Here is a 16,287-nt window from a genome sequence, read left to right on the forward strand (position 1 = left end):
ATCTTAAGAAATGTCCTCTCTCAGGAACTTGATCTTTGTCATACTGTTGACGGTCTTAAAAATTGTGTGAGGGAGCGAGGCGGATAAACGATACCACTTCACACGATTATTTCAAAGCAATCGTTCGTTCTCTGATGAACCCTTACCTGCGGTAAAAACTGAGGTGCCATTACTGCGCCTGCGCAGCTCATGACGTCAGCTAAACAATGAGGCAGGAGTGACCACGTGACCCATGGTGGTAATTGTTGTTTCTTTGATGTTCTGCTTCTGGCCGATAAAATTCTGTTTGAAGAGAAAACATTGCATGGATGCAAAACTCGACTCGAAACCCTATAACGTAGTCATAGTCACAATTACTGCCGCCACCACCATTATTACTATCATCCTCATCACCACCACCCTAGACGTCGACGTCTTATCCATGTGTTCGTCATGGACATACAACAACAACAACAACAACAAAAACAACAAACAACAACAACCACAACAGCTCACACCTTTGCACACGACGTACATACGTCTAACAACCATAATTGCGGCAACAATGAACTCACAGGAAGTGACCCATCAACCAGAACGGCGCAGCAGTAAATCCAACCAAGGAGCTGATAGCTTCTTCCGGTGTGACGTCACAAGTCGACGTCGCAGTGAGCATGCGCATCAGACCACTTCCATTCTTACAAGTAAAGTTATTTTTCTGTTGCTGTTCTGTTGCCATCGTTCTCTTTTGTACTCGGAATGAGTTGATGCTGAGGCTGAAACAAACTGACACGGTTATAATATATAAAGTAAATCACAAGAGCTATTGTTTCATGACCAAGCTTAACGCTTGCATTTCAACAATTACAAACGTTTATATGCAGAATGGAACTGAGGTTATACTGAAATGAGTTGTTGTTGTTGTTCTTCTAAATCCCGTTTAAACTCTAAAATCCTAATTTTCACCGTGTGATACTTCCATGTTTACTCATGTTTTTGCACGAGTTGGTTTTTACGTGTATGATCGATTTTTACCCCGCCATTCAGGCAGCAATACGCCTCTTTCGGGGAAAAGGGAGTTGTTTAATATCAAGGAGGCTGTGCGAATAATTCAATTACACCAGCTGAAACATTTTATCATACGGTGCCTCGCTGAAAGTCCGGATGTAAAGGTTGTAAACTGAAAGACTAACAAGTCGCGTAAGGCGCGAAAATACAACATTTAGTCAAGCTCAGTCGAACTCACAGAATGAAACTGAACGCATTGCATTTTTTCCGCAAGACCGTACACTCGTAGCATCGTCTGTCCACCGCTCGTGGCAAAGGCAGTTAAATTAACAATCCAGAAAAGCGCGGTAGCGGTTGCGCTGAGGAGGATAGCACGCTTTTCTATATCTCTATTCTTTTTAACTTTCTGAACGTGTTTTTAATCCAAACATATCATATCTATATGTTTTTGGAATCAGGAACGGACAAGGAATAAGATGAGATTGTTTTCAGAAATTTAATTTTAATCATAATTTTTATATTTTTAATTTTCAGAGCTTGTTTTTAATCCGAATATAACATATTTATATGTTTTTTTGAATCAGAAAATGATAAAGAATAAGATAAACGTAATTTTTGATATAAAAATATAATTTTAATTACAATTTTCAGATTTTTAATTACCAAAGTCATTATTTAATTTTTGAGCCTCCAAGCTGAAATGCAATACCAAAGTCCGGCCTTCGTCGAAGATTGCTCTGCCAAAATTTCAATCAATTTGAACTGAAGTTTAAACTGTTGCCACAATTACAGAAGTCACTTTTCCAGATCGCGGACAGTTCTGATGTCCTTTAGTCATACGCACACATTGACATAAAACATGTTTGAGAATAGAACATTAACATCAACAATTGAAACAGTTACAGCAGTCACTTTTCCAGATCGTCCAAAGATCAAGATCAAAACAATAACAAAAGCTACATTGATTTAGAAGTCACAGTAAAAGCACACGCCAAATATCAGCTCAGAAATCTTGAGGGGTTGAAGTAATGGTAACTTGAGAAAACAATTCCACAAGCTACATTTAGAAGTGAAAGTAAACGCACACGCCAAATATCAGCTGGAATCTTGAAGGAGTTGAAGTTAAAGTCTTGGTAACTTGAGGTAGGTGTCGATCACTCACACGCTTTGGTTTGGATGTTGTCACGATCGGGTGACAGAGACCAAGAAAGCGTCACTCAGTGGAGTGCCTGTTCTGGGTCAATGTATGATAGAAAGCGCCTGTGCGTGATATTGGACACAGCAGAGTTTTTGCTGACAGTGCTCCCGAGCACGGATGTTTTGAAACGCACGAGCTTCACAGTGCAGGTTTCTGCTGTCATAGGGCTGGCGGTTTTTTTTCGCTGACAGCGCGCACGGGATTTTCAGGGATTGAGTTTCTCGTGTCTTTTTCCTGCTTGGGGAGGCAAAACTGTGTATAGCTGGACTGGTTTGGTGACAAGGTCAGTCACGTGTATTTGGCTAGGTGGTCTGTCAGAGACTCAAGGACGACACACTTGACACCCAGCGGCAGAAGGGGAAGGACCTAACACACAGTTACTAGAGTATGATGGTTTTTCACCGAGTATCATATTCGGCACTCTAGGGGAACTTCCACAAGTTATTCCTTTCCTCTGCCACGTATTTTGCTGAGGACAAGTCGTCACATTTCCTTCGTCGGCGATGGCTTTCGCATAAGGATTCGACAAGGGGTTCTGGACGTTTTGGGTCACTGTTGACGAACAGAGACTGTTCCAGGGAGGAGGCGGACTTTGCTTCCATTGAGAGTTACAATCATAGGCTTTTGAGGTAATAAATCATTATTTAACGCTGTTGATGAGTCTGTGTTGTGGAATGAAATACTCTCTGTTGTTCTTTCCAGGTTAGCGCATAATTTACTCTCTGTGACGCTAAAATACTAATCTGTATATGGTTTTTGCAGATAGGGAGAGAAGGACGGAAAATGGCTGTTTTGTTGTTGTAAAAAGTCAGTTTTGTGCAGGCCCACGTGCTCGATGAGATATTTAAAGATGACATGTTTTAAGGTGGTGGGTGAGGGGTAGCTGACATGTTTAGTGCACCGATGCTTTCTGTTTGCAGCCTTCCTTCGTTCGTTCGTTTCGTTCGTTCGTTACGTTCCCGTAACATCGGCACGGCTGACTCTGGCGGGAACTGTTGAGGCTACGCTAACCAGGAGACCGGCTAACCAGGAGACCGGCTAACCAGCGGACCGGCTAACCAGCGAACCGACTAACCAGCATACCGGCTAAGCAGCAGCAGCAGAGATAAAGCTAAGTGCACCATGTCGTACGCACCCCGTTGACCACCGTTGTCTTTTCGTATCTATGATTTCATTGGAGTAGTGACAACGTGGGGTGTGTGACACCTGCACGAACTAGAGCTTTTCGAACAGAACATTCTCATTTCGACTGTATTTACACGGGTTCAGCGTGTTACTATAATTTTCTACATAGTACTGGCATTTTGTCAGTGAACACTGGTTTTTTACGTGTTGAGAACGTAAAAGGAACATATTTTGAGTGAAGGCTCGAGGGAGGTGGAGAGTTTATACATAAACAGGCGTCTGAAACTTATACTTTTGTTGACTCTATTTAATTGTATGCCTGCGAGAGTGGATCGTGGTGTGGTTAGTTAATTAGTAGTAATTAACCGGTTCATAATCACCTTGAGTGATATATTGAAACGTGACACGTGGGGGCCAAGCCGGGATTTACTCAGTTAATTTCCAACTGATAAAGACCCACCAATTAAGGATAACTAAGAGCAGATAATCTCGTCAGTGCTCGACTTATTTTCTGCTTGGTGCTACCCTTTTTTGGTATAGTTTTGATCATATACCACACCTTAAGCGATTCACATCTTGCAGGAAATGTAAATTGTAATTTGTGAGTTATTGTATGCGCTAACTGTGATTATCTCCCTTTCCTTTGTTTGTGAATCTTTGTTGTTGTACGTTCAGAGTTTTCCGTTGCAGAGAGCTGAGCGGGGTTAGCGGATTTGTTATTCGTTTTACTCAGTTTTCTCTACATTGTTGTTTCGCATTCCGTAACAGGTTACATTTTCTACCGTCTTGTTTTACTTGGATTTTTCTCCATATTTTGACTTTGTTGGAATTTTGGGGGGGAAGGGTCCGAGGACTTCTGTCCTAACCAAGGCTGTGGGAAACACTCTGTTTCACCGCAAAAAGCAGCCGATAAAGTAGGCCACGGCTGTGGGAAACACTTTGTTTCACCGCAGAAAGCAGCCATAAAGTAGGCTACGCGATTTGTTCTACACCGTTTGGATTTTTCTTCTGCATTTTCCGGTTGCTGGATTTTTGTATCCACCGCTTTCGTCACCGCGTATTCTAGCTATAGCTGCGTTAGACTTACTTTTGTGATAAAGCTTTGCTAAAACTAACCATGGCTACAGGGGGATCTCCGACGAGGAGAATAACTTTCGAGACTCCTGGCAGTGAGGAACAGACAGAGCGTGACGCACGCGTTAGAGCGCGTAGTTTGCTTAAACGCAAGGAGCTGGAACGTAGGGAAGACATAGAGCGACAGACGAGAAAAGAAGAGCTTGACAGACAAGAACGACAGGCCGAACGTGACAGACAGGACAAGAAAGAGAAAGACGAACGAGACAGACAGGAAAAGAAGGACGAACTGGACAGACAAGAAAGAGAACGACAGGCCGAACGTGACCGACAGGATAAGAAAGACGAGCTTGAGAGACAGGAACGACAGGCCGAACGTGACAGACAAGAAAGGGAACGACAGGCCGAACGACAGGCCGAACTTGACAGACAGGAAAAGAAAGACGAACGTGACAGACTAGACCGGAAGGAACAGGCGGATCGCGATCACCAGCTAGAACTAGCTAAGCTACAGGCCGAGAAGGGTACGCTTACTCAGGCTAGCACGCCGACGTTTGTTGCCGACCGTACGAGGCTGCCGACGTTCGACGATGACAAGGACGAGCTCGACGACTTTTTACGCCGGTTTGAGCGCATTGCATCCGACCAGAAGTGGGAAGAGGCCACGTGGGCTAGCCGCCTTAGCACCTGCTTAAAGGGACGCGCATTGCAGCTCTACAACGCTTTGGAGGACGACGAGGCGAGAGACTATCAGGCACTTAAGAAGGCGTTACTCCAGCGCTTTAACCTGACTGCTGAAGCCTACAGACGACGTCTGCGTAACAGCAAGAGACTGAGCGGCGAGCTGAGTCATCAGTTTGTGGCACGCCTTAATCTCTACCTGCGGCGCTGGGTGGAGATGGCCGAAAAGGACTGGACCGTCAACGACCTTGCCGACCTCATAGTCATGGAACAACTGATGTCCAGCCTGCGACCTGAGGTGGTGACCTTCGTGCAGGAGCACCAGCCCAAGACTACTCAGGAGGCAGCCGACTGGATCAGAGTGCACGAGGACGCCCAGGCGATCTCCGGCAAATCTTCAGGCTCACGGCCAGGAAAAACGGGAAATTCGGGTTCTTCAGGACCCAAGGACGGGAAGGACGATCAGGGACACAAGGGATCGAGTTCCAGAACTGACATCCAGTGTTACTACTGCAACAAGCGGGGCCACGTGAAGAAGGACTGCCACAGGAGACAGGCTGACCAGAAGGGCGTACACTTTGTTGGCAGCGAGGAGTTAAGGGACGTCACGAGCTCATGCACAATTCCACAACTCTGCGTTCCGTGCTCCAGGAAACATTTCCAGCCCCACTGCAACGTCTACGTTAACGGAGTGAAGGGCGAGGGTCTGCGGGACACAGGGGCAGACATGATAGTGGTTCGGGCGAGTCTAGTTCCAGCTATGGCCTACACAGGAGACAGCATCAGGGTGAGAATGGCCGAGGCATCTCACGCTTACGATTTGAACACGGCAGTGATCAAGGTCGTAACCCCGTTGTTCACGGGGACCATTGTGGCCGTCGTCATGGACGATCCTCCATGCGACCTGCTCATTGGAAACCGGGTTCAGTTTGTGGACGGCGTCACCAGGGAGGTTCCCGTTTACCGGTCTCCCGACGTCATTTCAGTGCTCACGCGGGCACAGGCGGAGCGAGAGGACAAACCTCTCAAACCCCTACCTGCTGCACGAGCTGCCCTGGGGAACGTGACCCCCGCGCTTCTCGCGAAGGCTCAGGATTCTGACCCGACCTTAGCTACTCCTCGGGAGCACGCGAAGTCGGGGAAGGTGAAGCTGAGCGGGAAGCATGGGAGGTCAAGGTTCCTCAGGGACAAGAAGTTGCTCTACCGTGAGTTCAGCAACCAAGAAGGTACATTCAAACAGGTTGTCGTGCCTCGCGAGTTTCGCGAGGGTGTCATGGCAACGGCACACGACTCGATTCTGGGAGGTCATCTTGGTACCAAGAAGACCACGGATCGTGTCTGGCGCCACTTTTACTGGCCAGGCATCTGCACGGATGTCCGACGTTTCTGTGCGTCCTGCGATAAGTGCCAGAAGGTGGTTGCCAAAGGAAGGGTGAGGAAGGTCCCCTTAGAGAAGATGCCGCTCATCGACGAACCCTTTCGTCGGGTGGCAGTGGACATCATCGGGCCCATCTTGCCTGCGTCTGAGGACGGAAACAGATACATTTTGACCATGGTGGACTACGCTACTCGATACCCAGAGGCGATCCCTCTGAAATCGATTGAAGCCACGCGAGTAGCTGAGGCTCTGGTTACTATGTGGTCCCGGCTGGGAATTCCATCAGAGGTACTCACCGACAGAGGCACGCAGTTCACGGGAGGAGTGATGGCGGAGGCAGCACGACTGCTATCACTGGAGCAGCACTTCACCACTCCTTACCATGCTCAGTGCAACGGACTGGTGGAAAGGTTCAATGGCACCTTGAAGACCATGCTGAGGAAACTAGCTCAGGAGAAACCACGCACGTGGGACAGGTACATCCCAGCATTGCTTTTTGCATACCGCGAGGTTCCTCAGGAGAGCTTGGGCTTTTCCCCATTCGAGCTGTTGTACGGCAGACAGGTACGCGGTCCCATGGCTATCCTGCGTCAGGCTTGGACGGACGAAGAAGCCGACGAGGAGGTGCAGACGACAGCGACCTACATCGTAGAACTCAGGAACAGGATTGAAGAGACCTGCAAACTGGCTCAAGAGAACCTGGGAAGAGCAGCACAGCGTTATGCGCGAGGATTCGACCGCAAGGCACGGCCGCGCAGCTTCAAGATTGGAGAACGGGTGTTGCTACTTCTACCTGTCAAACACAACAAGCTACAACTGCAGTGGCAAGGACCTTTTGAGGTGACAGCGAAAGTGGGCCAGAACGACTACAGGATCGTCATGAACGGGAAAGCACGCCTGTACCACGCCAACCTGCTGCGCGCCTACATAGAGAGGACTGCCTACGGGGAAAAGGACAAAGTGACAGAAGCAGTTGCTGTCGTGATGGACGAGACAACGGAAGAACAGGGAGGAGGACGTGTACCAGTTTGTCCGCTGGAGGCTAGTGAGGATCACACGGACGTGCACATCTCACCTGATCTTGGGGACGACCAGCAGGCGGACCTGCAAGAGATCCTGAAGGATGCAGCACGGGTCCTTACAGACATACCACTTCAGACGCATCTAGAGGAGTTTACCTTCGACTTGCTGGAGAAACAGCCAGTGAGGACGAAGCAGTATCCCATGCCTCATGTCCAGAAGGAGGTGGTCAGGAAGGAAATCGCCGACATGACGAAGTTGGGCGTCATCGAGCCAGCGAACTCTCCCTACAGTTCACCAATTGTGCTTGTAAAGAAGAAGGATGGACGCGTCAGGTTCTGTGTTGACTACCGGAAGCTGAACAAGATTACGGCGTTTGACGCGGAACCCATGCCTGATGTGGACTACCTCTTCAGTCACTTGGCCAAGGCCAAGTACTTTTCCAAACTGGACCTCACCAAGGGATACTGGCAAATCCCAGTTGCCGAGGAAGACCGCCCAAAGACTGCATTTACCACTCCATTCGGCCAGTTCCAGTGGACAGTCATGCCTTTTGGTCTACAGAATGCAGGTGCCGTCTTCACTCGCATGATGAGGAAACTTTTGGAACCATTGAAGCGCGAGGACATCAGCAGTTTCATCGACGATGTGCTGATCGCGACAGAGACATGGACTGAACATCTCGACGCCCTGCGCGACGTGTTCGGAAGGTTGAAGGACGGAAATCTGGGAGCTAAACCGTCCAAGTGCTACTTGGGATTCCGGGAATTGTCTTTCCTGGGTCATGTTGTCGGCGAGGGATTGCTCGTTCCAGAGGACGACAAGATCCAGAAGATTCGGGAGGCGGAGCCACCGCGCACGAAGAAAGAAGTCAGGTCTTTCCTGGGCCTAGCCAGCTTCTATAGACGCTTCATCCCGCACTTTGCCGAAATCGCTCTACCACTGACCAACCTTACCAAGAAACTACAACCGACCGTTGTAGTGTGGACTGAGGAATGTAGCTCCGCATTCAACACCCTGAAGAGGCGACTCACCAGTCAGCCTATTCTCCGACTACCAGACCTGAACAAGGACTTCGTGCTGAGGACAGACGCTTCAGGGAAGGGACTTGGGGCAGTGTTGCTTCAGGAGACAGAGGGGTTTTTGCACCCTGTTTGCTTCGCCAGCCGTAAGCTGACCTCGGCCGAGGCAGCGTATGCAACGGTTGAACGCGAGTGTCTCGCCATTGTCTGGGGCATCCAGAAGTTCGAAGCGTACCTGTACGGACGACCTTTCTGTCTGGAGACGGACCATCAACCTCTGCAATATCTTCAGGTTGCAAGGTTGGCAAACGCCAGACTTATGCGCTGGGCGTTGATTCTCCAACCGTACCAATTCACGGTACGCGTCATTCCGGGCGCCAACAATGTTGGAGCTGACTTTCTCTCTCGGGCTGTAGAGGAGAACATGACTGTGAGCGAAACCGAGGTTTCGTCTTGAAGAGGGGAGGTGTGTCACGATCGGGTGACAGAGACCAAGAAAGCGTCACTCAGTGGAGTGCCTGTTCTGGGTCAATGTATGATAGAAAGCGCCTGTGCGTGATATTGGACACAGCAGAGTTTTTGCTGACAGTGCTCCCGAGCACGGATGTTTTGAAACGCACGAGCTTCACAGTGCAGGTTTCTGCTGTCATAGGGCTGGCGGTTTTTTTTCGCTGACAGCGCGCACGGGATTTTCAGGGATTGAGTTTCTCGTGTCTTTTTCCTGCTTGGGGAGGCAAAACTGTGTATAGCTGGACTGGTTTGGTGACAAGGTCAGTCACGTGTATTTGGCTAGGTGGTCTGTCAGAGACTCAAGGACGACACACTTGACACCCAGCGGCAGAAGGGGAAGGACCTAACACACAGTTACTAGAGTATGATGGTTTTTCACCGAGTATCATATTCGGCACTCTAGGGGAACTTCCACAAGTTATTCCTTTCCTCTGCCACGTATTTTGCTGAGGACAAGTCGTCACATTTCCTTCGTCGGCGATGGCTTTCGCATAAGGATTCGACAAGGGGTTCTGGATGTTTTGGGTCACTGTTGACGAACAGAGACTGTTCCAGGGAGGAGGCGGACTTTGCTTCCATTGAGAGTTACAATCATAGGCTTTTGAGGTAATAAATCATTATTTAACGCTGTTGATGAGTCTGTGTTGTGGAATGAAATACTCTCTGTTGTTCTTTCCAGGTTAGCGCATAATTTACTCTCTGTGACGCTAAAATACTAATCTGTATATGGTTTTTGCAGATAGGGAGAGAAGGACGGAAAATGGCTGTTTTGTTGTTGTAAAAAGTCAGTTTTGTGCAGGCCCACGTGCTCGATGAGATATTTAAAGATGACATGTTTTAAGGTGGTGGGTGAGGGGTAGCTGACATGTTTAGTGCACCGATGCTTTCTGTTTGCAGCCTTCCTTCGTTCGTTCGTTTCGTTCGTTCGTTACGTTCCCGTAACATCGGCACGGCTGACTCTGGCGGGAACTGTTGAGGCTACGCTAACCAGGAGACCGGCTAACCAGGAGACCGGCTAACCAGCGGACCGGCTAACCAGCGAACCGACTAACCAGCATACCGGCTAAGCAGCAGCAGCAGAGATAAAGCTAAGTGCACCATGTCGTACGCACCCCGTTGACCACCGTTGTCTTTTCGTATCTATGATTTCATTGGAGTAGTGACAACGTGGGGTGTGTGACACCTGCACGAACTAGAGCTTTTCGAACAGAACATTCTCATTTCGACTGTATTTACACGGGTTCAGCGTGTTACTATAATTTTCTACATAGTACTGGCATTTTGTCAGTGAACACTGGTTTTTTACGTGTTGAGAACGTAAAAGGAACATATTTTGAGTGAAGGCTCGAGGGAGGTGGAGAGTTTATACATAAACAGGCGTCTGAAACTTATACTTTTGTTGACTCTATTTAATTGTATGCCTGCGAGAGTGGATCGTGGTGTGGTTAGTTAATTAGTAGTAATTAACCGGTTCATAATCACCTTGAGTGATATATTGAAACGTGACAGATGTCAAGAATGTTTGCATCGAAGATTTACTACAGGAAAACGCAGAATACCCAAAGCTGTTACTCAGCAAACAAATAGATCAATACTAAAGCTGTAAATCTAGGCTAACTCCGTTAATACGTGTGTGTACCGTCCCCGAAAAAATCAATCCAGAGCCTGGGACATACGCACAGAAATAGGCCGGTCTACATGTCCATCTGTTCGATCGTTAGGCCGTAAAACCGGCAAAGGAGGATGTTACATATAAGCTTTTAAACACATTTTTCTTCAAAACCACGATTCGTACGCGTGCACACTAAAAACATGCGTTATAAGATTAATTTTAAAGCCATAAATTACAACACAATTTAAAGCCAAGCAAGCATGCAAACAAGCAAACAAAGAAACAAACAAACAAAACCAACCAACCAACCAACCGACAAAATCAAACAAACAAACAACCAACCGACAAAATCAAACAAACAAACAAACACACAAACAAACAAACAAACAAACACAACCAACCAACCAACCGACAAAATCAAACAAACAAACAAACACACAAACAATCAAACAAACAAACAAACAAACAAAACCAACCAACCAAACAACCGACAAAATAAAAAAAATAAAAAACAAGAGGCGAAGCCTTCAAGGCTCACGTAAGAAATCGACAAACACACACACACACACACACACACACACACACACACACACACACACACACACACACACACACACACACACACACACACACACACAGTAAGCATAGGTGAAACTGTGCAAGAAAGCGAGACCCTCGATCTGCCAAGTAGTCTCGGCCCGCTCACAATAACAATGACCGAGACTTTCAGTAACTCCTTTCTCCTTTGCATGACGTCTAACCCTCTTACGTCATAATGTGACGTCTTCAAATAGTTTCTATCACACACGTCAAACACTTTTGACCGAGACGTAATCTTTATGCGAGCTTTATCCATAGACTCGGAAATGTTAAAGTTTCTATCACACACACACGCACGCACGCACGCACGCACAGACAGACAAAGTTTATCATCGCATAGGCTACACTTACGTGAGCCAAAAACCACACAAACAAACACAAAAACAAACAAACAAACAAACAAAAAGTCCCCACACAAAAGTCCCACGCGGGAAACCAAACATCAGATCATAATTATTAAATATCTTTACTGTCAATCACAGGCATCAGAGAAAAGCGTATTTTCTGACAAAAAGCGTCGATTTGCCTCGCCTGTGTCTTCTCCGCAAGCGACTGCACTTTTTGCCACATAAGTCTTTTTCTGTTTAATTAGTATGTGTTTGTCTGTGCTTCTTAAAAGAACGTTGGGTCAACAAATCTGTGACGTATTGTTTTGTCAATAACAAACGTTCCAACAACAACTTACCTTTCTTGTTTGTTGTCTCTTCTGACAATCACAAGTATCATAGAAAATGTCTTATCTATTCCAAGACGATTTCGTCATGTAACTTGCTCTGGACTATAAAGTACACACATTGCATACAGTCTACTTTTGAAGCAATCATTGCAAGCAACGTCACGATGGAATTTGTGATGACATTGCGGTTAAGAAACATTTCAATCCAGCCATATACACCAACACACGCACCATTTATACAAACTGATCAACAACATTAATTGAAAAACAACACTGAAACAGCATATTAAGTAGTAGATGATTACCCGCTTCGCCGGGAAGAAGAAGAGCCGAATACCAGGTCTGGGACCCGGCTTCGCCGGCGCACGAAGGAGATAAACGCGCAAAACACTGGAGACCTTCTAAAAATAGTAACGTGCAGTGACCTTCTAAAAATGGTAACGTAGTAACGGGAATATGGATTGACGCCACACGGAGGAAGGGAGATAATCGCGGCTGAAAACACTGGAGAAGATATTAGGAAGAGTTACTGGTAGTGGATCCCGACCAAAAAAAAAAAAAAAAAAAAAAAAAAAAAATCGGTTCAGCGCTGAGAGCACGTGTTGAAATATCTCATCGATGAGGTTGTGTCCGGGGTGTAGCTGAATACGGTGTCCAAATTTGAAAAAGATCCACCGAGAACTTTGGCCGTGCATCGCGAACAGACAGACAGACAGACAGACAGACAGACAGACACTAGTCGTATATATATATATAGATAAAAATACATTCACTAAAACTAGCAGTATACACTCAAGCTTCCTCGCCTCAAGTCACACACACACACACACACACACACACACACACACACACACACACACACATACACACACACACACGCACGCACGCACGCACGCACGCGCACACACACGCACACACACACGTCACTGCCTCATGCATTTTTATGACGTGACGGAAATCGTGACGGAAATCGCAGTCGCTGGTAGAAATATCAGTCTAACGATAATGTTCGTAGAAGTATTACAACTTGTTTCTCACGGGATTCTCATTTCAAATAAACGCCGCAAGGCAAAACAAAACGCGCCAATCGAAGGTCACACTAGCTGTGTCTGTTTTGGTCCATTAGGTCAGATTGACAGAGCGATATTTTGTTGAAATAAAATCCTTTTCGTGTTTTTAAGTTGCCACGTTACGTGATATGAATGAAACAACGACGTTGAGTTTTAACAACGATTTCAGATGAGACAAATGTTTATCTGATGTCAATGAGCGGTTGTTAAGTGTAAAAGTGCAAACTTGTGGTTGAAGCGCTCTTGATCTTTCTCAAAATAAGTCCAGGCCCTTCAATCAGGGGTGGGCTTATGATATGCTGGGTGATCTTAGAATAACCCTTTTTAGCGGATGAGCGTATGATACGAAGAGCGGGGCACGAGGTGAGTGTCTGCAGAAAAAATGTAATAACTCCTAAAATACTAATTATCCTGCAACCATATTACAGTTGTCAAAACCCGAAATGTAGCGCTACTTATTCACGTTGCTCTTTTTACAAAAAAATGCGTATCTATTGAATAACTATCCAAAACACAAGGCAGGTCGCTGATTTGTGGTCGGGTGCTCTTATGAAATACCCCCCTGTGCGCTTATGATAGCTTGATTTTTCGGATCGGATGCGCTTATGACTGGTTTTTTGCTGCGCTGCCTAGTTTTTTGCTTGATGACCTGAATGATCTTAATTAAATGTTCTCATTTTACAGATCATGGATTATAGATGTTACCATTGTGGAGAAGGGTTCTCCATCTTCAAAGAAATCATAACCCACACAGTTGATAAACATGAAGCACATAAGCTTCAGTATTGTTTTGTTCAGCTTAACACGGAGACAGGCAAGCGGAGGCTATGCACAAAAGCATTCGATTTTTCACCAAAAGAGTGCGCTGAGAAAGGCTGCAAAATAGTTGTAACCGATCAAAACAAAATAATAGTGGATAAAATTCCAAATTCCATTGGGCTTACTCCAGCATCTCAGAATGGCAATCAAGAGGCTCAGGAGCCTACGCCAGTGTCTCAGAATGACGATAAACATCCCCAAGAGCACACTCCTAGTGCGGTTAACTATTTTCAATTTGTGAATAACCTTGCCGAAAAGGCTGGACAAATTCTGGCTGAAAACGGCTTGATAAGTGAATGGATTAGTTTTCATCAAATGATAATTCAAGGACATTTTCCCCTTGATAATATTGCCTTTCGGTTATTTCTTGACGTTGTGAGCTATTACGCCACTGGAGACAAAAAAAGAATGAGATACAGTAAAGAGTCCCTTCTGTTTTGGCACACAGGCTATCGCTTATTCCATGGCAGATTCATTCGCTTCATGAATGGAAGAGAAGCTGAAGAAGATAGAAAGCTGGCACAACATGGGGATAATCTTTAACTTTAAAGCGGTTGCAACATCAAAGGTGGATAAGAATCCTTAGATGTTTTTGTTTCCTGGGCAACCCTGCATCTGCTTTTGACATGACGATCTCTTCCCTGTCTGAACTTGAACTCCACGCCACAAAACTGGCACCGAAACTCTGGCATTGGTGCATGCTTCAGCCTGTGCTGAGTTAAAGCCTTCTTCGATAGGCACACTTTGGGACATTCATCGCGCGGAAAGCTCTGTGGTTTGCTGCTGCAGGAGTGCTGTGCAAGACTGGTCCTGCTCTGGTAAGTCTTCTTACAGGCAGCACAGCTGAATGGCTTCTTCTTTTCATGGCCGTTCAAGTGAGACTCCAGCGCGACTTGACTAACCAGCGCCTTTTTACAGATGAAACACTGGAAACCCTCTTCGTGAGTAGCCCTGATATGTCGCCTGAGATTTGGCAAGTGCTTGTAGGTGTTTCCACAAGCGGTACACACTGAGGTGAGTCTTCCCCCTGTCCTTCTTCGCAGGCTTCGCAGGCGTGCTGCTGGCTGGGGGTGGTCCTGGGTCAGCCTGGGTAGTTTCCACTTGAATCTCCTGAGATATGTCCAGGTCAATACCACTGCCGTCCGTGATCCCAGAATACTCCATCTACAAACAGAACGCATCTCAAACCCTATTAGTGTTTTTGTTTTCAAATCAACATTCCTTTATGAAAGTGGTGTGTGTTTTAGCTAGGATAATGAGCGTGAAATAATTGAGAGATGTCATTGAGGCTGCATTTTTGTCTAACCCTTTTTCTGTCTAGGCGCAATAGTGCAATTCTGGCTAGTTTGTCGGCAGTATTAGTAGGAAGTATAAAAAGACACAAAACATCTCACTATTGGTCGTACATTTGGTGAAGCAGAGAACTATTATTATCTCTATTACCCAATATTGACGGACTGTGTGATGATATCTTCTGCTAAGGTCTGTTGAGACAGTGATATCAAAATCGAGACCGGAGGTCGAGATTTTGATATGACTGTCGAAACAGACCAATAGCAGAAGATATCATCACACAGTCAGTCACTGTTATATATTGCTAATTCTCCGGACATTTTGTATTTACTGTAAAGAAATTACAAAAGTATTTGTCTCAGTTTTGGCTGTTCCATATCCCTCCCTCTGATTATTATTTCTTTTTGTTCACTCTTTTCTTGTACTTTTCAATATTTCAAAATGTCTTTTCTTTCAAAAAGTCTTTAGTCACTTGCTCAACTGAATTCTGGGATCATTACATTTTCATATATCTAGAGAATACTACATGGCTTGCTGTGTCGTACCAGATTTACACGAGTTGTTTTTTTTAAATATTGAACTGCGAGCGAAAGCGAGCTGTTCACTATTTGAAAAAGCAACGAGTGTAAATCTGGTACGGAACAGCAAGCCATGTAGTATTCTGTTTATCCTACATACTGTACTTACGTGTATTTTACTGAAAATGTCCTGCATTCGAGGCAGCTAAATTGAAGACGCTTGTTTTAGAACCTCGATCTCTTCTAAAGCCTCGTGCAATCTATTACGTCAAAGCAAAGAAACGTCACTCTGAAAGTGTGGCGTGACGTGTTAGTTCTAAAGATTCATCGAGGGTAATTAGCGAGCGCAATTTTTGTTTCTATAATGACGTTTGTCTTGGTGACTTTGGCATCATAAGCAGTGCAAAAAAAGGTCCCTGCCAGACGTGCTTGACATGACCTCATTTACATGATATACACACGTGTGATTTGAACGATTATTATCTCACGGGTGTCTCTCTCACGTATGTAGGATAAAAATGATTATCCTACATACGTGAGAGAGACACCCGTGAGATAATAATCGTTCAAATCACACGTGTGTATATCATGTAAATGAGGTCATGTCAAGCAAGTCTGGCAGGGACCTGTTTTTCCACTGCTTATGATGCCAAAGTCACCGAGACAAACGTCATAATAGAAACACAAATTGCGCTCGCTAATTA

The 16,287-nt window shown here is 45.8% G+C and overlaps 1 protein-coding gene across 1 annotated transcript in view; it reads right to left on the reverse strand.

The window, feature by feature from the left end:
* The window catches only part of LOC138978689 (uncharacterized), an 87,378-nt gene that overhangs the window by 68,552 nt on the left and 2,539 nt on the right, over positions 1-16,287 (reverse strand). Inside the window, exons 2-3 of the mRNA XM_070351482.1 lie at positions 555-755; positions 147-282 (exon numbers count right to left, since the gene is read on the reverse strand). Coding sequence (XP_070207583.1) covers positions 147-282; positions 555-718 — 300 coding nt within the window. The 5' untranslated portion in view covers positions 719-755. The remainder of the gene's footprint in view (positions 1-146; positions 283-554; positions 756-16,287) is intronic.

Source organism: Littorina saxatilis, linkage group LG10 (assembly GCF_037325665.1).
Source record: "Littorina saxatilis isolate snail1 linkage group LG10, US_GU_Lsax_2.0, whole genome shotgun sequence".
Taxonomy (NCBI): domain Eukaryota; kingdom Metazoa; phylum Mollusca; class Gastropoda; order Littorinimorpha; family Littorinidae; genus Littorina; species Littorina saxatilis.